Here is a 23022-nt window from a genome sequence, read left to right as displayed (position 1 = left end):
CCAAAAATTGAGATATTCCAAAATACCATTATGGAATTTCAAAATGAAAAAAACTGTTGGAGCTCTCTTACGCAGTTTGTCTTTCCTCAGGAGCTCAGTTTCAGACTTACGTGCTTTATTTCCAGTGATTGCAATTTCTTAAATATTTTAAAAGCTACAGGGTTTATTGTGCCATTTTAAAAAGGAGTCCTTTAAAGACTCAGACATTCCTAATATTCAATTTTTAATGCACTGGCACGCCACACATTTTTTTATGTTCAGAATCAGCTTCACAAAAAAAAATTGCTGGTACTCTGCATACACAAAAATAGTTGTACATTTTGACAACTTTAGCTTTTTTTCCATAGGTAGACTATCACAGCTTTTTTTTTTGTCTGTTTTATTTTATTTTTTAAGTTTGTTTATGTATTTTGAGAGAGAAGAGGGAGAGCACAAGCAGCGGAGGACAGAATGAGAGAGAGAGAGAGAATATCCCAAGCAGGCTCCCTGCTGTCAGCTCAGAGCCCAACGCGGGGCTCGAACTCCCCAACCTCAAGATCCTGATCTGAGCTGAAATCAAGAGTCAGAGGCCTAACCGACTGAGCTACCCAGGTTTTGACACGGTTATGCATCTGTGTGCATTGTAACTAATCCCAAGACTGTTTCTACTCCATAGGTCTCTTGATTCAATAAGATACTTGTACTGTAACGCTGTACTTTACCAAAACTGGTATTTGAGTGTCCCCACAAAAACAAAATTTTACATTCATTGTGGAACATTCTGACTGGAGTTTACAGTAACATTTTCTCATAGAGTTCCCCCAATTCCCACACCGAGGATGAGGGCAGCACACAACCAGCAAATCTTGGACACCGACAGGGCGTCCGAGAATCCAACTCCATTCTGACACCGTCTACCTGGAGACGGCATCAGATTGCACAGGTTAGGGGTTCAGTCCTCCAACACTGCTCCCACCCCCCAGTTCAGATGCCAGTCCTGAGCCCAAGGCCTATGACTGAGGGCTGCAGATTCCAACACCCTCCCCCTTGGGTTCTTTTAATTCTCTAGAGGGGCTTGCAGAACTCAGGAAAACACTTCAGTTTACAAATCAGCAGCCAGAGCGGGGTCTGGGGAATGGGTACGGGGGCTTCTGTGCCTTCTCCAGACACCCTATTCTCCCTGTACCTCCGCTGTGTTCACCAACCCGAAGCTCTCAGAACCCAGTCCTTTTGGATTTTTATGGAGGCCTCATTGCGTAGTCAGACTGACCTAAGTCATTGGCCATTGGCTGATTCAGCCTCTGGCTCCCCCCGCCCTTGGGTGGAGACCACAAGTCGCCTTCATTAACATAACAGAAGACACTTTTATCGCCCTCATCACCAGAAATTTCTAGGGTTTCTGGAGCTGTGAGCCTGGAACCTTGTGGATGAAGACCAATAATACATTTAGTCATTCAGATGACCAAATATACATTTCTTATAATTCACAGCATTGTACATTTATAATTCTAATCAAACAATTACTAACATTAACTGATTTTCTATTTGAAGCATCTGGTTAACACTCAAAAGTGGCATCATTAGCAGCTGCGAGGTTCTTTTGCTACTAGAGCGAACACACATACAGCTATGGCTTTATCTTTCATGTGTGCATTACAAACCTTAGAATGGAAAAATAGTGAAATTAACAGAGGAACTACCATTTGATCTGTAAATCCCTGCTGCTGCTGCTGCTACCCTTCACTTCCGGGCATGGTCTTTAAGAACAGTGAACTAACTATTAAAGGAGACACTGGAGTTTAGACTTAATTTTCATGTGGTCTGAGTTAGCACTATGGATGGATGGTCGATGTTGAAAAACATTTCATACAAGTTACAAATTCATCGACTTACTGAGAAAATGGAAATTGAGTGCTTGTTTTTGTTGTTAAATATACACTATGTTTAATTTTATTGCTGCCTGAAGAATTTGTCAGAAAAGAATTATCCCCCCCAAAACAACAAAACCCCTGCGTATTTACCGAATCAGGAGTTGCCCAGTTTTAAGTGACTTATGAACTAGGAATGGTTTTTATATTTTTTATGATCAAAAAAAATCAAAAGAAAAAGTTCTATTTTGAGACATGAAAAATGTATGAAATTCAGATTTCAAGGTGAATGAAGAGAGTTTTACTGGAACCGGAGCACAGCCGGGGTCAGCTGGGTGTGGGCTGTTCTCCTCTACAACAATGACCGTAGGATCCACAGCACCTAAAATAGTCACCGTGGCCCTTCACTGAAAGTATGCCACCGCCTGATTATACCATTCAGTAGGAGGAAAACACTGGCGAGAGTATTCAGACTGCCATCTGATGTAAATATGCAGGGGTTTTGTTATTTTTCGGGAGGTGATACTTTATTTTTTGATAAATTCTCCACGTAGCAGGACTGCAGGACTGGCCGCCTGTGTCCGCCCGTGTTCACATGCACCTGCTGCTGTCCAGGCACACGGCTGACCGCAGCTTCATGCATGTCCCGGGCCAAGGCACAAGCCACCTGCCTGTGTCTCCTACGGCTCACACCCACACTGAGACGGGGAGCGCACCGTGCACCCCACACGCCCCTAGAGGGGACGGTGGCAGATGTCAGGAGTGGAGAGTGAAGGCCTGTCCACCAAACCCAGTCTGGCTTCTTAGTTTAAGTCAACCGCTGACGAGGAGAATACTAGTGATGATGATGGTAGTACGTTATGTAAACGTGAAAATCTGGGATAACTGCCAAACCAGCAAAGCTGCGGGATTCGGCTGGTCATCTCCTGGATCTCCCCCCTCCCTCCCCGTGATGTCCACGGATCAGCCACAGGCAGCAACCCCAGCTCCTCCCAAGCCTTGTGCTGTTAGTGCTCCAGCGTCGTCCTCCCTCGTTCCCCTCTCCCGCCTTTGTTCGCATGTCCCGTTCTCAGGGACAGAAACACATGCTCCCACGCTACTTCGGGGGCGGTAGGTGTTCTGGGTCGTGATTGTGGAGGTGGTTTTGCGAGTCTATATGTCTGTCAGAACTCACTGAGCTACGCACTTTGGGCGGGTGCAGTTTATGTTGTTATATGTAAATGAAACCTCAGTGGAGGGGGTGGGGGGCGCCTGGGTGGCTCAGATGGTTGAGCACCTGACTTTGGCTCCGGTCGTGATCTCACGGTTTATGAGTTCGAGCCCTGTATTGGGCTCTGTGCTGATGGTGCAGAGCCTGCTTGGGATTGTGTCTCTGTCTCTGTCTTTGTGTCTCTCTCCCTCTCTCTCTCTCTCTCTCTCTGCTCCTACCCCGCTCGCACCCTCTGTCTCAAAATAAATAAACATTTTTTTAAAGAAAACCTCAAAACAGTTTTTTTTTTTTTTAATGGGCTGCAGGCAACCGAATAAAAACGTGTGTGTGGTCAGATATTTATATGTGGGATTAAGAAATATGCCCATTTGAAAAATCTTATGACAATAAAATAATAAACATTGATTTTCTGAGTGTGGAGCATTTTATATCAGTCAGCAAATTTTAGCTTCACATTACTTGAGAGAATATGGTGTTCCACTTCTCATAACTTAATTCTCAGATTAATTTTAGAAAGTGAAGGGCACTTGGGTGGTTCAGTGGTTAAGCATCTGGCTCTTGATTCCATCTCAGGTCATGATCCCAGGGGTCGTGGGATGGAGCCTCGCATGAGGCTCTACACTGATCACGGAGCCTGCTTGGGATTCTCTTTCTCTTTCTCTCCCTTCCTCTGCCCCTCCCCTGTTCACTCTCTCTAGCTCTGGAAAAACAAAACAAAACCTGATTTAGAAGGTGGGAAGAGTTTTTCAATCTCCCGTTTGTCCACAATTGATTTTGTGTGCACTTTTTTTTTTTTTTTTTTTTTTTTTTTTTTTAGTTTATTTATTTTGAGAGAGAACATCCCAAGCAGGCTGTCAGCACAGAGCCCGACATGGGACCCAAACTCACAAACCGTGAGATCATGACCTGAGCCGAAGCCAAGAGTCGGACGCTTAAGTGACTGAGCCCCACAGGCACCCCATCTCTGAAGTTATTTTTAAGTTTTAAAGAGTTTTGAGGTAGTTGTATGATTTAAGGGTGTCTAGACTCAAACATGAACATGCTTGGTCCACGTGGCTTGTGTCTAGGTTTCTGCATCCATGGGTTAAATCTAGAGATGATCTAAAATTAGAGCCACGAAGTGGGTCCTGTTTGGGCTCTAAAAATCAAATTGCGTAGACTGTTTTCCTTTCCCTGACCCTTGTCTTTGGCGCGTCATTCACCTGCAGACGCGACTGGTTTTCTGACCCTCGCAGTCGGTGGAGCTGTGCTGCTGGTTGGTGTGAACTGTGACATTCATGCTCTGCGGGCCTCCTGGCGGAGTCCTGCCCACACTCAGTGAACCGCCGGGTGCCAAAGCATAGATTGTCTTTCGTTCCACAGATACCCCCCCTGCTGCTGACTGCTTGTTTTTCTGCCCCAGGGGACCATCAGTGTTGGCATCGATGCCACTGACCTTTTTGATCGCTACGAGGAAGAGTACGAAGATGTGTCCGGAAGTGGCTTTCCGCAGATTGAAATTAACAAGATGCACATATCCCAGTCCATTGAGGTAAAGCCCAGACTCCCCCCACTCCCAACCCGCCCCCCAGTGCAGTGAGGCTCGGGTTAACGAGGCACAACGTACTGCGCAGCTGTGGTTTTTCTCATCTTTATTTATGAAAGGATGTAATTAGCCACTTAAAAAAAAGAGAGAGAGAGTTCCAGGCACAACCTTGTTTGTTACTGCTTTGCTGACGTGTTAGCAACATGAGTGCCAGGGGACGCTTAGCTTCCAAGGTCGTAGGGCTCCCCCAGCAGAAATGCAAGCAGTCTAAAAGAAGTAGCGGCCAAGTTCAGGATGATTCGGGGCGAGAAAACAGACCTCCATGGGTGATTCCAAGAACCAGTTTTAGTTTTAACGCACACTCTATTGTGTGCAGAAAACGCAATATTCAGCTAAACCCAGGGTCACTAAAATGTCGTCTTTCTACCCACGATTTGGATGTGGCACTGGTGGGCCAGTGTGCCGAGGGTAACAGTAGGTCTCTCTGCCCCCTCAACTCCTACGTTTATCCTCAAGTGCATCACACGAAGTCCTAACTCTGGGAAACCGGCCCCTCTGGTGGAGCCTCCAGGGTTAGTACAGCCCTGGATTCAGTCCTTTCCGTGGTGCCGGTGGCGAGCAAGACCTGGAGAGGTGCAGACATCCCACGATGGGAGGAGAGACACATGAGGCAGTCACTGTGCAGTCTGATGCCATCGGTACACTGGGAACCAGGATGCAGCCCTGTCTTTCCCTGGTTTTATTTCTAATTTGCCCATTAACACTTTTGTAAAACATTACCTCGGTGGCCACGTGCAGTTCAGATGGCAAAGTGGGAGAGAAGTGAACCAGCTGAGGTCATACCGTGCATCCCTGTACACTTGAGCTGTAGGTCACTTGCACCTTTGGCCGGGCAGATACAGCGTATTCATTAGGCTGCTGTCCTTGTGCTTCCTAGTGCTTTGATTCATTCGTTACCAGCAAATCTCACTTCCTAGGCACCCTTGACAGCTACAGACACAGCCATCCTCTCCGGAAGCCTCTCAACCCAGAATGGAAATGGAGGGGGTTCCATTAACTTTGCACTTAGACGAGTCACTTCCGCAAAGGGATGGGGAGAGGTAAGAATGTCGACTGGCGGGATCGTGTTGTCCACTGCAAAGTCTTATTTCTGAACATTTATACTCTAAATGCCAACCCTCAAAAAGACCTGGGTTGGTTTCATCATTGTATAAAAGGTGGATGTCAAACTTGCATGAGTTGACTGTCCCCAAGAGAAAAGTCTGTCTCGTGCCTGAGAAGGAATCCTCTGGCTGCTGGACAGCTCAGAGGTAGGACAGAGCAAGCAGCAAGATCTCCCTCGAGATGCCACCTTACAGAAATCCAGCCTCGAGAAACTCAGCATCTTTGTTCCCTTCTGGCAGAAACCTGTAGGCTCTTCCCGCCCCCTGCCCAGTTCAGAAGGCAGGTGCTGTGTCCGTGCTCCGCTCCACTGATTGGCGGTCACTTAACAGCCAGCTTTGCTGAGCACATTGAACTGCGCCAAGTGAACACTGAAGAGTTGCCTTGAAAGTCACCCAGACAAGTCAATGAGGCAGCCAGAATCGGCTGGACCTGCAGGGCTGAGTGAGGGACCACTGATGACTTAGCCCCAGTCACCCAGGAGACCCTCAGGCAGTGGAGCAGAGCAGACCGGGAACGCAAGGGAGGGGGGCTCCCCCGCATCCGACCGCCGCGGGCAGCTGTGCAGATGGCAGTGAGGGCCACGGGGAGCCAGTCTCCCCTTGTGACCATCAGAGGCCTGCAGCGTTTTCATTAGAGGGGCTCCCTCCTTTGGATCTGTGGAAACAGTCCTCCGTTTGGCAAAGGTGAGGAAGAGGTGTTAAGAATCTTCCAGCTCCTACTCTTAGAGCCCTGGCAAGGGCTGATGGCAGCGAGTGAAGAGGAATTATAACCAGAGGTGCTTACCTGAGACCTGGGTTGCTGCTATGAGAGAAAACACTAACACCTTCACTTTTTCTCTTTTGAACAGTTAGAATTTGGAGCAGGGGATCTGCAGGGACCCTTATTTGGTCTGAAGCTGTTCCGTAATCTCACGCCAAGATGGTAAATATAAAGAGAGAAATCCTCTTTGTTGGTCCTTGTGGATTAGGAGACTAGAACCTGTGTGTTCTTTTTGCCACGGTCATCCGGACTTCGCTTTTCTGTCATACAAAGTCACCGGGGGGCAGACCCTGTGGCCCTGGCGTGGGGCCAAGGCAGGGTACCTGTTGCAGAGAGCTCTGGGTTGGCCGGCGCGGGGAGGGGTCGTCTGCTGCTCGTCCCCATCCGGGCCAGGCTAACACTCCGTGCTCCGCGGTTTCCTCCTCTGTGGGGATGAGGCCCCTGCCTACGCACCGGGGGCACTGAGGACCGGGAGAGAGAGACTGGAGGGAAAGCATATTCATGGGGAGGTTGGTCAGTGGCCTGAAATATTTATGAACTTGTGGGGATCGTTTCTTTGTCCTGAGAATGTTTCAAGTTCTGAAAAGGGTCTTTATTAAACAGTGAGAGGGCGTCTGGGTGGCTCAGGTGGTTATGCATCAGACTCTTGATTTCAGCTCCGGTCTTAATCTCAGGGTCGTAAGATCAAGCCCCTCATTGGGCTCTGCGCTGAGTGTGCTTAAGATTCTCTCTCCCTGTCTCTGTCTCTCTCACTCTGTCTCCCTGTCTCAGAACAAAACACTGAGCACTTGTGAGACTGCCTGGCAGTCAGTGAGATGTGCAGATGCTGGCACTTTAAGGCCCGCTCGTAGAACTGTACATCACTCCCCTTCTAGAACCACACAGACGTCCTTATTTCCCACCTGTGTGAGCTCAGATAAAAGAATTGGGTGGAAGGTGAAACAAAACCTCTTTCTTCTGGAGGAGAAAACAGTTAAAGGAGCCCTGAGATAGGGGCGCCTGGATGGCTCAGTCAGTTAAGCATCCGACTTCCACTCAAGTCATGATTTAACGGTTCGTGAGTTTGAGCCCCACATCGGGCTCTGTGCTGACAGCTCAGAGCCTGGATCCTGCTTCGGATTCTGTGTCTCCCTCTCTGTCTGCCCCTCCCCCGCTCACGCTGTCTCTCTTTGTCAAAAATTAAACGTTAAAAAAAATTTTTTTTAGAGGAACCCTGAGATAGATAGTCTGTGTTTGCAAAGCAGGGTTTTCACTTGCAGTCGGGTGTCTGTCTGCACACCCACCAGGTTCTTCAGGGGAAGACCCGTCCTAAGCTTGTCTGCACAGTTCTGTCACCCCTGATGCCAACCCAGAGCACAGATTCCTGCCCCCACCCTTCACACCAGTCAGGTCCTCTGAGAGGCCTAGGAATCTGTACTTTTATCAAGCACCGAGGTCATCAGACGCACTTAGGAGACGCTTCACTGAGGGAAATCTGTTGGCCATCTCATTCTGGTTGAGCCTCAGAGTGCGTGGTCGCCAGGGAGGGGGGCTGGGGCTGGCTGGTTACCAGCCGTTACAGGTTTGGAAACGAAATTTCATCATAGTGCCCAGTGGTTTATGAGACTTGAGAATGCAAATGTGTAGACAGGGATACCAGGGCGTTGATGCAGCGTCTGCTCTTCAGGGTGCCCTGATCCTAGGGTCGGGTTATTTGCAGTCCAGACTAGCGATCAGCAGGTTGGTTCGGGGTGTAGAATCAGCCCCGAAAAGGCAGACGGCCTGTGGAGTGTTTTCCGTCTCCCAGTGCCTGCCTGCCTGCCTGCCTGCCTGCCTGGCCGATCTCTGTCTCGCATTGGTCTCTCTGTGTAGGACGTGCTGGATAAAAGTACTAAATTGCATTACCTTAATTAAACAGGAATCTCATCTTTACAGTTTGATTCTTCTATTTTTTTTTTTTTAACATTTATTTATTTTTGAGAGAGAAACCGAGCATGAGCCGGGTAGGGGCAGAGAGAGAGAGGGAGACACAGACCAGGCTCCAGGCCTCGAGCTAGCAGCACAGAGCCCGACGTGGGGTTCGAACTCACGAACCAGGAGATCGTGATCTGAGCCGAAGTTGGACGCTTAACCGACTGAGCCACCCAGGCGCCCCTACAGTTTGATTCTTTTAAATGCCGCTGTCTTAGGCTTTAGTCTGTCTCCTCCCTGTTTGCCTCCCCTGACCCCGCTGTGGCTGAAGCAGAATAACACAGCTGTCACCTGGTGTGACTTGAGAGAAGCCAGGGAAAGTTTGGATGAGGGGCCCTGTAGAGAGGAGGAGTAGGTTCTTAATCCATTTGGGCTTGAGCGGGTACTGAAAGTTTGCAAGGACACTGTGATCACAGCTGTCACGTTTATTCTTCATGCAAAAGCGACGCCTTGCAAGCTCAGGAAAGAGACTTTGGCAATCTGGTAGAGACTGGGCTGTTTGCTCACCTTTTAATGCTTTGGGTAAAGTGCGAGTTCCTTTGTTTTTGAAATGAAATACCTTTTTTTAACCAGAAGATGGGGCTGACTCCTTTGGAAACCAACTTCCGAGGCCTTTCAGGGCAAGTCGTTCACTGTACTGGCTTCTCATGTGCACGGCCATGGGTGGACACAGGAGTCACATGGGCAGTCTTGGAAAAAATACACTGATGCCTGGTCCCCCACCCCAAAACTCTGACCTCATTGGTCTGGGGTGGTCTCTGGGTAAGGGGTCCTCTAACTTTGCTGCACATTAGAATCACTTGGCAAGCTTTAAAAACACTCCAGGCCTGTAAATCAGCTCCCTGGGGCATGGGAGCTGACCATCAGTACTTTTTAGATTAGCCAGGTGATTCCAGTGTATAGCCAGCTGTGGGACCTGCCTGCCCGCCCCGGCCTCCGCTTCCCCTGCTCCCGCCCTGACATGATTCTCAGTTGCAGTCAGATTAGACCCACTGGTTTTCAGAAGGCAGACATTCAGGGGACTCTTTGGCTGTAGTTACAGTCAGCATAGAATGGGGCGGGCAGTACACATCAGCAGGGAGGGTTACTAGGAAGATCACAGCAAGGCGTCTTCTCGCTCTCTCTCTCTCTCTCAAGGACAGGCTCAGTGTCCTGCTTTCCTTTGGGCCACTGGCACGGGGATTCATGGACGGGAGGGTGAGCAGGGTCTTAGCCTGGCAGAGAGGAAGGGACCAAGAACGGCTGAGAACCAGGTGTGTCATCCAGGACCCTTTCGATCTGTGTGTCCCCCCAGCTTTGTGACGACAAACTGTGCTCTGCAGTTCTCCTCCCGTGGGATCCGGCCTGGCCTTACCACCGTCCTGGCCCGGAACCTGGACAAGAACACTGTGGGCTACCTGCAGTGGCGGTGGGGTATCCAGTCGGCCATGAACACTAGCATCGTCCGGGACACCAAAACCAGCCACTTCACGGTGGCCCTGCAGGTGAGGACAGAGCCGCCCCCTCGTGTGTCCCTTACGTCCCTCACCCGGATCTGAGCACCCGTGGGGGCCCTGGGGGGCAAGTTCTGTTCACACGCACTCAGTGTCAAAATGCTGTTGTTGTTCTCAGGCTCCCAGGGTAACTGTGTTCCAGTTACCCTAAAGCAAAATGCCCTTTTCACATCTTCTAGTAGGAGAAGCCCACAGAATCAGGGTGAGAAAGAGCACAGGTTGGGAAGCGACCCCCCAGAGCAGCAGAGTTACGCACTCAGATGCCACTGTGGTGGGCAGGAGCACAGGGTGTGAGAGGACCCCCCCCCCCCCAGCCCTCACCACCTGCTGCCGTGTAAGAATGCAGGCTCCTTGTCGCAGAACGTTTTCTTTCCGTGAGAAGTCAGGAAACTGGGTTAAGTGAACTCTCCCAGCTTTTAAATATTGGCCTCTAATAAATCACACTCAGACCGCAGCCCCTGCCTGAGAGGCTGCCGGGGAAGGGAGCTCCGCGGCCCGAGTGCACACAATACCCACCTTCCCGCAGAGTCGCGGCCGCTAGCCCTGCCTTCTCTCCCTGTGTCTTCCCAGCTGGGAATTCCTCACTCCTTTGCACTGATCAGCTATCAGCACAAATTCCAGGATGATGATCAGACCCGCGTGAAAGGATCCCTGAAGTAAGTCCTGGCCCGGCTGACCGGAAGCAGGCCTGCTGCGCGTGGTTCGGGGGGCTTCCAAATGGCGGGCCAGGCCTGACCATCCCGCGGTCCCCGCCCTGAGGAACTTGAGTCTCGTGGAAGAACTGCGCCCCTGGGTGTCACTCGTGATCCCCTCCGGGTGGGGGTGGGGAAGGCGAGAGGGAAGGACAGGAGGGGGTGGGGTGGCCTCGAGGGGCCCGACTTGCTCAGGCCGCATGCTCCCTGCAGGGCCGGCTTCTTCGGGACGGTGGTGGAGTACGGAGCGGAGAGGAAAATCTCCAGGCACAGCGTCCTGGGCGCGGCTGTCAGCGTGGGAGTCCCTCAGGGCGTGTCTCTCAAAGTCAAGTAAGTTGAACTGGATCTTTCTGGCCCAGGCTTATCTGGCAACTTGTAACTCACCTGGGCTTCACCCACCTTAAGGATGAAAGAGACTTTGCTTTGTGATTATGTTCTTAAAGAGACGGTTGCTTCTGTCTTGGGCGGGTAAGCAAACGTCAGGGAGTCGCTCAGGGTCTGAGTCTGTGGTCAGGGACCTTCCACGTGCTCCGTGGCCCGCCTGCATCTCTCCCTCCCCGGAGGCCCCCCGTGCTGGCCCCACCCGCCCACTCATCGACAGGTCACACGTGTGACGCGTACAGGGTCGCCCTCAGTGGATGCGGCAGCCGCGTCTCCCTCCGTACCAGGGCACTGCCGCCTGCCCACACCCTTCACCGCTGCTCCGGTGGCGCTCCTTCCAGCCTCTCCCTGCCGCCTCAGTTACCTGACCGGCTGGCTGCTGCTAAATGGCAGCATCAGGGCGGGACCCCAGGCTCCGTCTGTGCAGACTCCCTCCGCAGGTAGCCACATACCTTCCTGCACTGACAGCTCACGTTTGCAGCCCCAGCCTGGCCCTCCCCCACACCTGCAGCCCCTATATCCCAGATCACTGCTCGCATCCCCCGGACATCCTGTCTCAACTCTCGATGCTTCCAAAGCTGCTCTGCCCAGAGCCTCCCTGTGCCGGTCGTGAGAGCCCCAGCCTTCGAGGTGTTCTGTGCGAAACCTTGGAGTTGGCCTTGGCCGCTCTTTTTCCCCACACTCCAAAGTTAATGTATCTCAAAACCCACCTGGGCCGTCCTCGGGAAGCATCTCCTGAGTGGGGCCGTTCCTCACATGCTCTCTGCTCCCACTGTCTCGTGTCTGAGTTATTGCTCTGTCCTCCTGGCCCATGTCCTTCACCCCCTGGTGACCCTGCTCTCCACATGGGCAGTGCATGTGGGTCAGTGTCTGTCACTCGCTGCTCAAACCGTCAGTGATTCCCTCAATCCCTGGCCAAAGCTAGAGTCCTTCAGGACTCTCCGTGATCAGGCCCTCACTTCCTGCTGACCCCTCCTCTCCCATATACCCCTTCTCCACTCCAGCCGCCCTGGCCCCCGCGCCGCTCCAGAGAACAAGCCCACTCCTGCAACCAGACTGTGAGTTGCTCTTCCTTGGTCCCCAGACGCCAGCACGGCTGGATCCTTTGATTCCCTCGGGGCTCTGCCCAGAGGTCACCTGGGCAAAACCATCCCTCATCACCCTGTAAGAGCTGTACCCCTCACTTTGCCCCAAGCAGACCTTTTCCGTTTAACCCTGTCTGTCCTCCACTGCACCACCTCCCTCTGATCAGCCGTCCACCTCGCCGGCCCTCATCAGGAGCTCTTTAACTTTGTTGTATTCTGTACGGTACTCCTAGAGCCTAGAACACAGCCTGGCACTCGAGAGAAACTCTGCAAGAGAGAGACAGACAGGAAGCAGATCATATCTCATCACGGTGTGGGAGAGGAGAGCCACAGCGGGTCACCAGTATCAGAGCCGCGTCGGGCCTCTCTCCTCTCAGTGATCTGAGGCCCCCTGAGACTTAATAAAGAGCACACAGAGAGCTGACAGAATTTTATCCTCAAATTGGGACCACTGATGAGACAGTTCTCTGATTCCGTTTCTGTTTTTAAACTCGTGTCCCATGCAGGTATTACATGACACAATCTGAATTCTCATCCCAAGAGTGCCGCTCTGCCTCTCGGAAAGAAACATTTTCATTTCGTTTCAGCTGAGTTCCCCGTGTCAGCAGGCTGAAATGTCCAGATTGTATTGTTGTATAAACCAAAGTTTTCCAGAAGGCCCTGGAGTTCAGCAATAACATGTGATCTGACTTTGCTAACTCTTCTCTTATGTTCTGTTTATTTGGTGAATGACAATAATTTTTGAATGTTAAATCAACCGTACATTCCTGAGGAAAATTCTTGATATCATAATGATATCATAATGATCACGATATAATACTTTTTATATATTGCTTGATTTGGTTTACTAATATCTTACTAAGGATTTTTCTGTGGTTTGGTTTTTTTTTGTAAGTTTTTTTTAATGTTTATTTATTTTTGAGACAAAGAGTGTGAGCCGGGGAGGGGGGGGGCCGGGGGGGTGGGCAGAGAGAGAGGGAGACACAGAATCCGAAGCAGGCTCCAGGCTCCGAGCTGTCAGCCCAGAGCCCAATGCAGAGCTCAAACCCACAAATCGCAAGATCGTGACCTGAGCCACCCAGGCACCCCTGTGTCTATGTTAAGGGACACTGATGGTAATTTTCTTTTTCTGTTATGTGTTTCTCAGGTTTTAGGATGAGTTATGGCAGCCTGATAAAATGAAGTGTTCCTTCACTTTACTTAGGAAGTGTCACACTTCACTTAAGAAGTGTTCCTTCTTCCTCTGTTTTCCGGGAGGGCTTGTGTAAGAATGATTTATTCCTTAGGTTTCCTAGAATTCACTAGTGGAATGAGCAGAGACTGAAGGTTCTTTGTACGGAGGTTTCTGAGAATGGATTCAGTACCTTTAATAAATCTGGGGCTTTTCCAGTTTTCTCTTTCATCTCATGTCAGCTTTGTCACTGTTTTTCGGAATTTGTCGGTGAATTCAGCCGGTGAATTTCTTAGCATGAAGTTGCTCACAATATGCCCTTATCCTTTTAATGTCTGTAGTTCTCCGTAGATGAGCCTTCATTCCTCACGTTGGTAATTTGTGTTCTTTCTACCTTTTTTGTAACCAGTCTGGCCGGGGCACTTAACTTTCAAAGAACCAGCTTTGGCTTTGTTAATATTCTTTATTGTTTATCTGTTTTCTATTTCTTTATGCTTTATTCTTCTTTCTATGTATTTTGGTTTCACATTGCTGCTTTTTCCCGCTTTTTAAAGCCCAGCCTTACGTTACTAATTTGACATCTTCCTTCTTTTCTAATATAAACTTTTGAGGCTTCACACACTGCTTTGCTCCATGCCACAAATTTGGATATGCTGTATCGTTATCATTCAGTTCAAACTGTTTTCTAATTTTACTTTTAGAAATGTATTGCTTAATTTCTAAATATTTGGGTTTTTCTGTATATCCGATTAGTGATTTCAATTTAATCTTATTTTGGTCAGAGAATGTTCTGGTCAGAGAATATTCTGTATGGTTCCAGTCATTTTAAATATATGGAGACTTGTTTCATGCCCCACCATGTAATTGACCTTGGTGATCATGTGCACTCGAAGAGAACGTGTATTCTGCTGTAGTTGGATGCAGCATTCTTTAAATACCCGTGGGTCAGGGGGGTTGACAACATTCACCAGAAATCAGAAGTTCTAAGACTTCACGGATTTGGGCAGATTTCTATCAGGTGCTAAGAAAGTGTTAAAATGTCCTGCTATGAGTGTGGAATCCTCGGTTTCTTCCCCAGTCAGTTTTGGCTTTGTGTATTTTATCTCGAGCAGCGCTCTTTGGAACCACCATCACAGTCAAGACCTAGAACATTTCCATCGGGTCCAGAAATTGCCTCTTGGTCTTTGTATGGTCTCCCAGGCCCTGGCAACCACTGCTCTGTTTCCACTCCCTATATTTTCGCCTTTTTCAAAATGTCATATGATTGGATTCATACAGTGTGAAGCTTTTTGTGCTTCTTCCGTGAGTATAGTACTTTTGACATTGTCCTGTTTGTTTTTTTAATGAATCCCTCTCTTTTTTTTTTTAATGTTTATTTACTTTTTTTTTCTTTATTTTTATTTTTTTATAATTTTTTTTTTTTAACGTTTATTTATTTTTGAGACAGAGAGAGACAGAGCATGAATAGGGGAGGGGCAGAGAGAGAGGGAGACACAGAATCGGAAACAGGCTCCAGGCTCTGAGCCGTCAGCCCAGAGCCCGACGCGGGGCTCGAACTCATGGACCGCGAGATCATGACCTGAGCTGAAGTCGGATGCTTAACCGGCTGAGCCACCCAGGCGCCCCAAATGTTTATTTACTTTTTAAGAGAGAGAGAGAGAAAGAGAGCAAGCCAGTGAGGGGCAGAGAGAAAGAGAGAAATCCCAAACAGGGTCTGTCCCGTCAGCATGGAGCCCAGTGCGGGGCTCGAACTCAAGAACCATGAGATCGTGACCTGAGCCAAAACCAAGAGTCAGACACTTAACCAGCTGAGCCACCCAGGCGCCCCTTCCCTTACTGTTGCATACGTCAGTAGTGTGTCCTTTATTTTTATCGCTGTTTGGAATGACATTGTTGATGTACCACAGTTTATCTGCTTATCAGTTTAAAGATACTTCATATGGGGGCGCCTGGGTTCCTCAGTCCGTTACGCATCCAACTTCAGCTCAGGTCATAATCTCATAGTTCGTGAGTTCGAGCCCTGCGTGGGGCTCCGTGCTAACACCTGGAGCCTGGAGCCTGCTTCAGATTCAAGGTCTCCCTCTCTCTCTGCCCCTCCCCCGCTCATACCCTCAGTCTCTCTCAAATATTAACAAACATTAAAAAAAGGGTTTTTTTTAATAAACATATTTCATTTGTTTCCAATTTTTACCAACTGCAAATAAAGCCAGCGGACCTTCAGATGCAGGTTTTGTGTGAACAGAAGGTTCCATCTCTCTTGGGTGAACACCTCGGAGCACACCCACTGAGCCGAAAGTAGGTGTGTGTTCCACTTGGTAAGAAAGTAGCCAGCTACTTTCCAGGTGGTGGCTTCGTGTTACTTCCCCAGCAGTGGCCTGCCATGAGAGTGAGAGAGCGAGAGAGAGAGCGAGAGCGAGAGCGCGCACTCTGGCCGCTCCGCACCCTCGCCGCCTGGGCCGCTCGCCTTGCGAGCACTCGCTGCTGCAGCAGGTGTATGAGTGTCTGCCTGACGCCCACGACGCTGGGCATCTCCAGGTGCTTGTTTGCCATCCGCCCTTTTTTTTTTTTTCTTTTTAAGCAAAGTCTTCATTCAGATCTTTTGTCTGTTTTTGGGTTGTTTGGTCTCTTTTTATTTTTTCGTTTTTTTTTTTTTTTTGCCTGTTCTTTGTCAATTCTGGAGTTGCGTTTCTTCCGAAGGATGTCATCCCTTAACAGATTTGTTCTTTCAGTGCTCTGAAGATGTTATTCTACTGGTTTCTGGCCTCCATTCTTTCTGATGACACATCAGTGGTCATCTGGATCATTATCCCCCTGCATGTGATGTCTTTTTTTTTTTTTCTGGCTATTCACCTTTCTGTTCTGTTTTTTTGTTGTTTGTTTTTCACTTTTGTTCTTCAACAGTCCACACCTAAAATGTACCTACATGTGTTTTTGCTATATTTATGCTGCTTGCGGTTTGCTAAACCTCTTGCATCTGTAAATTTATTCCTACATGAAATTTGGAACTTTTAAGCCATTAATTCTTCAAATATTTATTCCTGCCCCACTCTCTTTCTGGGACCCTAATTACTTAAACTCTAAACCTCTTGAGGCTCTGCCCATTTGTCTTCAGTATCTTTCTCTTTGTTCTTTGTATTGGGTAATTTCTGTTGATCTGTCTACAAGTTCACAGATGTCTGTCCTCTCCAGTCTGCTGTTCAGGCCATGCACTGAATATTGTCTTTGAGCATAAAGAAGCTGCTCTCTAAAATCCTTATCCAGGGGCACCTGGGGGGCTTAGTCGGTTAAGCATCCAACTTCGGCTCAGGTCATGATCTCATGGTTCGTGAGTTTGAGCCCCACGTCAGGTTCTGTGCTGACAGCTCAGACCCCAGAGCCTACTTCGGATTCCATGTCTCCCTCTCACTCTCTGCCCCTCCCCTGCTTGCACACTGCCTGTCTCTCAAAAATAAACAACGTTTTTAAACAATAAAATACTTACCTGCTAGTTCCAGCATCTGGGTCGTCTGGGTTTGGTCTCGGTTCATTATCTCTTTCTCTTGTGTATCTAGATGTATAGAGTGGTTTATATTATTGTGGGTAGGGCCGTCTGGGTGGCTCAGTCAGTTAAGCGTCCGACTTCAGCTCAGGTCATGATCTCACAGTTCGTGGGTTCAAGCCCTGCGTCTGGCCCTGTGCTGACAGCTCAGAGCCTGGAGCCTGATTCGGATTCTGTGTCTCCCCTCTCTCTGCCCCTCCCCAGCTCACGTTCTGTCTGTCTCTGTCTCTGTCTCTTAAAAATAAATTATAAATAAATAAATAAATAAATAAATAAATAAATAAATAAATAAAATTTAAAAATGAAAAATTAAAAACATTAAAAAACAAATACAAATATATTGTGGGTATTGTGAACAGTACATGGTAGAGACTCTGTAGTCTGTTATGATTCCCAAAGAAGCGTTAATTTTTCCTTTTTAAGGTAATTTGGCTGAAGTCAGACTGCAAACTGGGACTCACCTGTGTGGCAGCAGCTAGGCCAGCACAATTATTTCACTGTCCGCTAAGGCCGTGGATAGACCAGGGACCGCTGGGGGTTTGTGCCACATATATACCAAGAATTTGGGGTTCCCCATCTCTGATTCCCCTTGTTGGAGGGCCCCTCTTCCCATCTGCTGTGGTTGCCTCCAAACTCTGAGCGCTGGGTCTGCAATCTCCTAGAACCACAGAGTTCTTTCCAGTGTTACCTGGCCACCAGTAGCCCGCCAAGACCTATCCTCAGGCTAAAAGCTGTTAACGAAAACCAGGAAATTTCCCAGTGCTGTTCCTCACTCTAGACTTTCAGGGTCCTGTGTCCCCACCGCTCTGCCCAGAGATCTTGTTAGTGGCCGGAGTTCGCAGGGGTTCCCTGTGGGGTGACTGCTCCTAGAGGTGCTACTTGACCGTTACTGGATGCGGAAGCTCTTGAACTTGCCACCTTTAGAAATCTTCACACGCTTCTCTCACTTCGATAAATTGAGGGCTGAGATGACCCTGCCTCCAGGACCCCTGGAGGTGCGCGCTCCCGTCTTCTCGGGCCACCTTCACTCTGGTCACGTGGTTGTCGTTGCTTTGCCCTTGAGGTTAACAGATAGTGTGACCTTTCTTCCGTCACAGACTGCAAATCCAGCAACTGCGCTTTGGAATCGAGAGCAGAAGGTGTGTAGTTCACGAAGCCAATGGGCTCCGGGTTCCTCATAACTGGTGGTGTTCAGTGCGTCTCTTTCCGTGACTGCAGTCTCCGTAACCCTGCCCTGGAAACGTGACTCCTCCTGGGCGTTCTGTTTTGTTTTCGTTTTCAGGTTAAACAGGGCCAGTCAGACTTACTTCTTCCCTATTCATTTGACGGACCAGCTCCTTCCCAGCGCCGTGTTCTATGCCACCGTGGGGCCACTCGTGGTCTACTTCGCTCTTCACCGCCTGGTCATCAAGCCGTACCTCAGGGCTCAAAAAGAGAAGTGAGTTCAGAGCATGTCACGGACACATCCGTAGACAACTCTGTGCTTCGGTGTTCCTGCCTTTCAGACGGAGATGATGCTACTAGAACCTACTCAGAGGGTTGTTAGGAAAATTCCATTAACTAATCCGTGTAAAGGCCCAGCATGGTGTCCGGTCCGTAGTAAGTGCTCAGTACTGGCTCTTCTCAGGGCGGTCCTGCTGCCGCGGGCCCATCGCTCCTCCTTCCTACTTCCAGAAAGGGAAACTGGTTTACAAAATTGTGCAGACTGTGCACCACCAGCACAGGAGACAGAGCCACCGGTCCTCATCTTTTCACGGCACTGAGTTCAGGAGGAGTGGGTTTGCGTCCTTACATATAGGCGCGCATTGACCAGAGTCTCTGAAGTTACAGAAACGGTTATTTGTTTTGCAGTTGCTTGTAGATAACCCACTGGAACATTACACCCAGTCTGAGAGGTGGTGTAGACTCGTAACTTACACCAGTCTGAGGTAGTAAGTCATTGAGCTTAGAGATTCTCCTCTGTGGGGCCCCTCTTAGCGTTTGAATCACTGGAGTTCGGGGCCCTGATTCCCCAGGAGGCTCCTCGAGCAAAGATCGTGTGGGGTCCAGTCTTCTGAGGGGACAGGTGTATGCTACCCCGAGTCCCTGTGCTTTGCTGCAAGAAAGTATATTTTGTATCCAAAGCAGTAAGTATTGTCCCGCCCAGAGCGTTACGCACCAGTCCAGAAGGCGGCATCCCCCGTGGCCCTCGCCTCTCTGGCCGCTCACTGGGCTGAGATTCTTGTCGGGTGGGGGCCTCTTCGCACAGCAGTGGGCTTCCCGGGCGCTCCGGTGCGGAGGGCGGGCAGAGCCGTCCAGGGACGAAAGAAGGGGAAGCTGCAGAGGCCTAAAACGAACAGACTTGCCTGAGACTGTCTTGGAAATATTTTCTAAGGCTCCGGAACGAGGCGTGCAGGAAGATCTCCGACTGTTCGCTGGGCGCCGGGCCAGCCAGGGGCTCTCCTGCCTCCCTCCACGCTAACATGTGCCTTGTGTTTTTCTCACTTGAGGGAGTTGGAAAAGCAAAGGGAAAGCACAGCCACTGACATTCTCCAGAAGAAACAAGAGGCGGAAGCTGCCGTAAGTGCCGTAGAGACACGAGCCGGAAGTCCTCCTGCTCCAGGGGCCTCCGGATGTCGCCGCGCTGCCGCACAGAGCAGACCGCGCTGCGGGCCCCGCTCCCTTTGCCGGCCCGCACGCCTGGGACCCGGGCTCCGGGATCACCTCACGCTCTGCGTGTGGGCCTCCAGGGCCAACGGCTTCACTGGTCCTTTTAGTCTCTGTATTGCTTACGGGACGCACTGCCGGGAACTTCGGTCCCTGTCCTACAGATTAGATGCACTTCCCCTCAAAAGGCATAACAAGGTTTTCTAAGAACTGGAAGGTACTGTCTTCCTTTTCTTCCCTGTACGTGAATTGTTTCTCTGTGACCTCACAGAGACTCCCAGCCTGAGTGTAGGGGCACCGTCGGGTTCTCCGAGAGCAGAGGAGGGGCCGAAGCGCAGCCAGGCCCGGGACTAAGCTCTGCACAGGGACGCGGGGCCCGGGGAGGGCCCTGACGGTGGCCGTCCTTGTTCTTCGCAGGTCCGGTTGATGCAAGAATCTGTCCGAAGAATAATTGAGGCGGAGGAGTCCAGAATGGGTGAGAAGGCGTGGCCTCTCTCGGGGCAGGGTGGGCGCCGGGGGTCTCGGAGGAGCCCCCTGTTCTCACGGTCCGGCTGTGCGAGGGGTGCCCGGCCGAGACCTGCCTCTGCTCAGACCGAACCCGTCCTCAGGGCTCATCATCGTCAACGCCTGGTACGGCAAATTCGTCAACGACAAGAGCAAGAAGACTGAGAAGGTGAAGGTCATCGACGTGACTGTGCCCCTCCAGTGCCTGGTGAAGGACTCGAAGCTCATCCTCACGGAGGCCTCCAAGGTACAGCACGTGCCCGCAGGGTTCAGTCAGGAAGGGCCTTAGGGGAGGGGGCACGGCCTGGCGCCTCGGAGCGGCCATGCCATCGCAGCGGAATCCCTCGTGCTGCTGGCACTTGCTGTGTGGGGTGCGGCCCGCGCCCAGGTTCTGTTTACACTGGAGCTAATTCCTTCGTTCGTTCACGCAAGTGTCTGTTAGTGTTTATGGAGCACCTACCACGTGGCAGGTAGAGCAGTGAACAAAATCTACGTCCTGCCTTCATGCCTACGTTCTGCGTGCCCCTTGCCTTTTTCCAGAAAGAGCGTGAGCTCTCCTGTGGCACGTTTGACACTCACCCTGGAGCCCGGGGCGGGGACAGTAAAGGCGAATTAAAATGCAGTTAGCTCCGGCCAGACGGGAGAGCTAGCGTGGGACAGGGGGTCTGTGTTGAGAGAGAAGTCTAGGCCCACGTAGGCTGCTTTCTGACATTCTCAGGCACCAAAGTTTGCCTCTCGCGTGGGCGGCTCCTGAGGGAAAGTCCAGGCCCGTCCACACTGCGCCTTCAGGTGGCAGCGGACAGCCGCGGTGCTGGGTCTTAAATGACCACCTCAGGTCAACTCGAGTGAGACTGTGTCTGTTACAGGCCGGGCTGCCCGGGTTCTATGACCCGTGTGTAGGTGAGGAGAAGAACCTCAAAGTGCTTTACCAGTTCCGCGGCGTCCTGCACCAGGTCATGGCGCCAGACGGCGAGGCGCTTAGGATACCAAAGCAGTGTGAGTAGCTGCGCCTTGGCCGGCGCGGGCCAGGGAGAGGCCCTCAGCCACTGATGGGGACCGGGACATCGAGGTGGATGACAGCCACCTTCCCTCTGTTATCGGCCTGGGAGCGATGACTTGTCAGAGCCCGGGACGCGCTGCCCGGCGGAGGGGTGGCGGCCCTTCCCCGGGGGGTCTGAGTGAGCCCGTGGCCTGGAAGCTGCAGCCTGGGTGGCCGGGTAGGAAGCAAACCCGGCTGCTCCTGTGCTCCGGAACCAGTTGATTGTCGAGCGCCTTGCACGCTGCTCAGCCGGAGGCCAGGCGGCCTCTGGGCAGTGGATGGCAGAGCCCCCAGTGGAAGGAGGGCGTGGGGACAGTTGCCTTTTGATACATTCAGTTTGTCTCTTACAGCTCACAGGATTGATACAGACGGATAAACTGCTTGAGAAACCAGATTTCCAAGAGGCTGCAAAAAATATTTTCCCGGGAGTCTACAAATTCGGAAGCAGGGAAAAAACCCAGACATCAGATGTGTTTATTTTATATTACTCCTATAGAAGGTGGTACCGTATCAATTATGTGGAGGGACACACAGACACCCCGCTTTCATGGGTGCTGTAGGTAGGACTCGGGCAGCCCCACCTGGACCAGAGCCACAGCGTGGCCTGTGGCTGTTTTCCCAAGGATCATGTCCCCGGAGGGAAGGGCCCTCGGCCCCCACCCCAGCCCATCCCCAGGTTCCTGAGCCCGAGGGCTGACTGCAGCCACCCAGTAGCTCTCAGTCTGTCTTGAGGTATTTATGAAATGTCCTGCCTCACACATAGGACTGTGAACTACTTTTCCTAAAATCCACAGAGCATGGAAAACAAAATGGAAAAGAAGGAAGGTGTTCTCATGAGTCTCACGAGCAGAGGCCTCCAGAACAAGTGAGCATCTGTCTGGTCAACTTCCCCAAAACCACTTTTTCCTGATGAAATATTATTCAGTGAATCTGGAGAGGATTGTGTGGGTTTATAAATCTGCTTTTTATCTCAGAACGAATGGTTTTGGAAATTAGTGTCTTTTTTCCCCCCTCCCAGAACTTCTCGAATCATTCCACCGGCGGGTGGCTCGGGACAGAGCGGTATAACCCCCGGTCCCAGGGTCCATCCCTGTCACAGGTCGCTTCCTCCCAGGAGCCACCTGTGTCCTTGTGGAGAGAGGCAGGTGCGAGCTAAGCCATCCCTCTCAGCCTGCCCCCCCTCCCCGGCCCCCACGGCTCAGCCTGACCTGCCTTTGCCCCCGACACTGGAGCACTGGAGCTGGGAGGAGAGGGGGAGCCCGGGCGGAGACCCTGGCCCAGGTACGTGCCAAATCCCAAGCGCAGGGAGAGCCAGGCGGGCCTCGCTTGCTCTCTCACTCACGGCCAGCAGGTGGCGCTGCTGCTCCCACACCTCCTCACGGGGGTCCGGTGTCCGCCCCCCTGGGTCCTCTTCCCTCACTCGGTTCGCTCTGTGGATGCAGAATACTTAGGAGCCGGGATGCTCCTGAACAGCCCGGTGTGTTGACCAAGAGTCACCGCTGAGCAAAGAGGCCCCCCCTGGACAGTGGTGGCCGTGACAGCCCCCTGCAGCTGTCGCTGAAGTCAGGCTTCACTCCCCAGCGCCGGTACCGGAGTAATCGCTAACACCCGTCTCCTCCAGTTTTCAAAAACAGTTCAGGTTGTCCAATTCTGTAATATTTATCTCTCTTTCAAAAAGTTTTCCTCTGAGCTGCTGCTCTGAATGTAAATCGTGCAATAAGCGTGGTGTGAAACATCGGACTTTGGGGCGCGGCCGTGCGCTCCCTCCGCGGCAGGTGGCTCGTCAGGGCACCGATTCTCGCAATTTTGTTTGAAACGGGCTGTACGGAAGGCGCTCTCTTATCGTAATAAATCTTTCCTGAAAACGGGATGGTATTTTAATGCATCTTGTGTGTTCATTTTCAGGGATGGGCAAAATAAAGTGTCCCCCCCCCCCCCCCAAGGCCTCATTCCATCCTTTATTCTTTGCTATTTAAACCACATTTTTAACATTCTTTTTTGTTTTGAAAGAAAGAGCC

At 50.8% G+C, this 23022-nt stretch overlaps 1 protein-coding gene across 1 annotated transcript in view; it reads left to right on the top strand.

Annotated features, from left to right (window-relative positions):
- Positions 1-22874, top strand: part of DNAJC11 (DnaJ heat shock protein family (Hsp40) member C11) — a 71730-nt gene extending 48856 nt beyond the window's left edge. The window contains exons 5-16 of the mRNA XM_045475510.1: positions 4460-4588; positions 5560-5682; positions 6594-6667; positions 9750-9939; positions 10519-10604; positions 10854-10970; positions 18098-18253; positions 19305-19374; positions 19879-19936; positions 20070-20212; positions 20832-20961; positions 21355-22874. Coding sequence (XP_045331466.1) covers positions 4460-4588; positions 5560-5682; positions 6594-6667; positions 9750-9939; positions 10519-10604; positions 10854-10970; positions 18098-18253; positions 19305-19374; positions 19879-19936; positions 20070-20212; positions 20832-20961; positions 21355-21380 — 1302 coding nt within the window. The 3' untranslated portion in view covers positions 21381-22874. The remainder of the gene's footprint in view (positions 1-4459; positions 4589-5559; positions 5683-6593; positions 6668-9749; positions 9940-10518; positions 10605-10853; positions 10971-18097; positions 18254-19304; positions 19375-19878; positions 19937-20069; positions 20213-20831; positions 20962-21354) is intronic.
- The last annotated feature ends 148 nt before the right edge of the window (positions 22875-23022 follow it).

The sequence above is a fragment of the Leopardus geoffroyi genome, chromosome C1 (genome assembly GCF_018350155.1).
Source record: "Leopardus geoffroyi isolate Oge1 chromosome C1, O.geoffroyi_Oge1_pat1.0, whole genome shotgun sequence".
Taxonomy (NCBI): Eukaryota; Metazoa; Chordata; class Mammalia; order Carnivora; family Felidae; genus Leopardus; species Leopardus geoffroyi.
The sequence above is the reverse complement of the archived record's forward strand: the minus strand, read 5'-3'. Positions and strand labels throughout refer to the sequence as shown.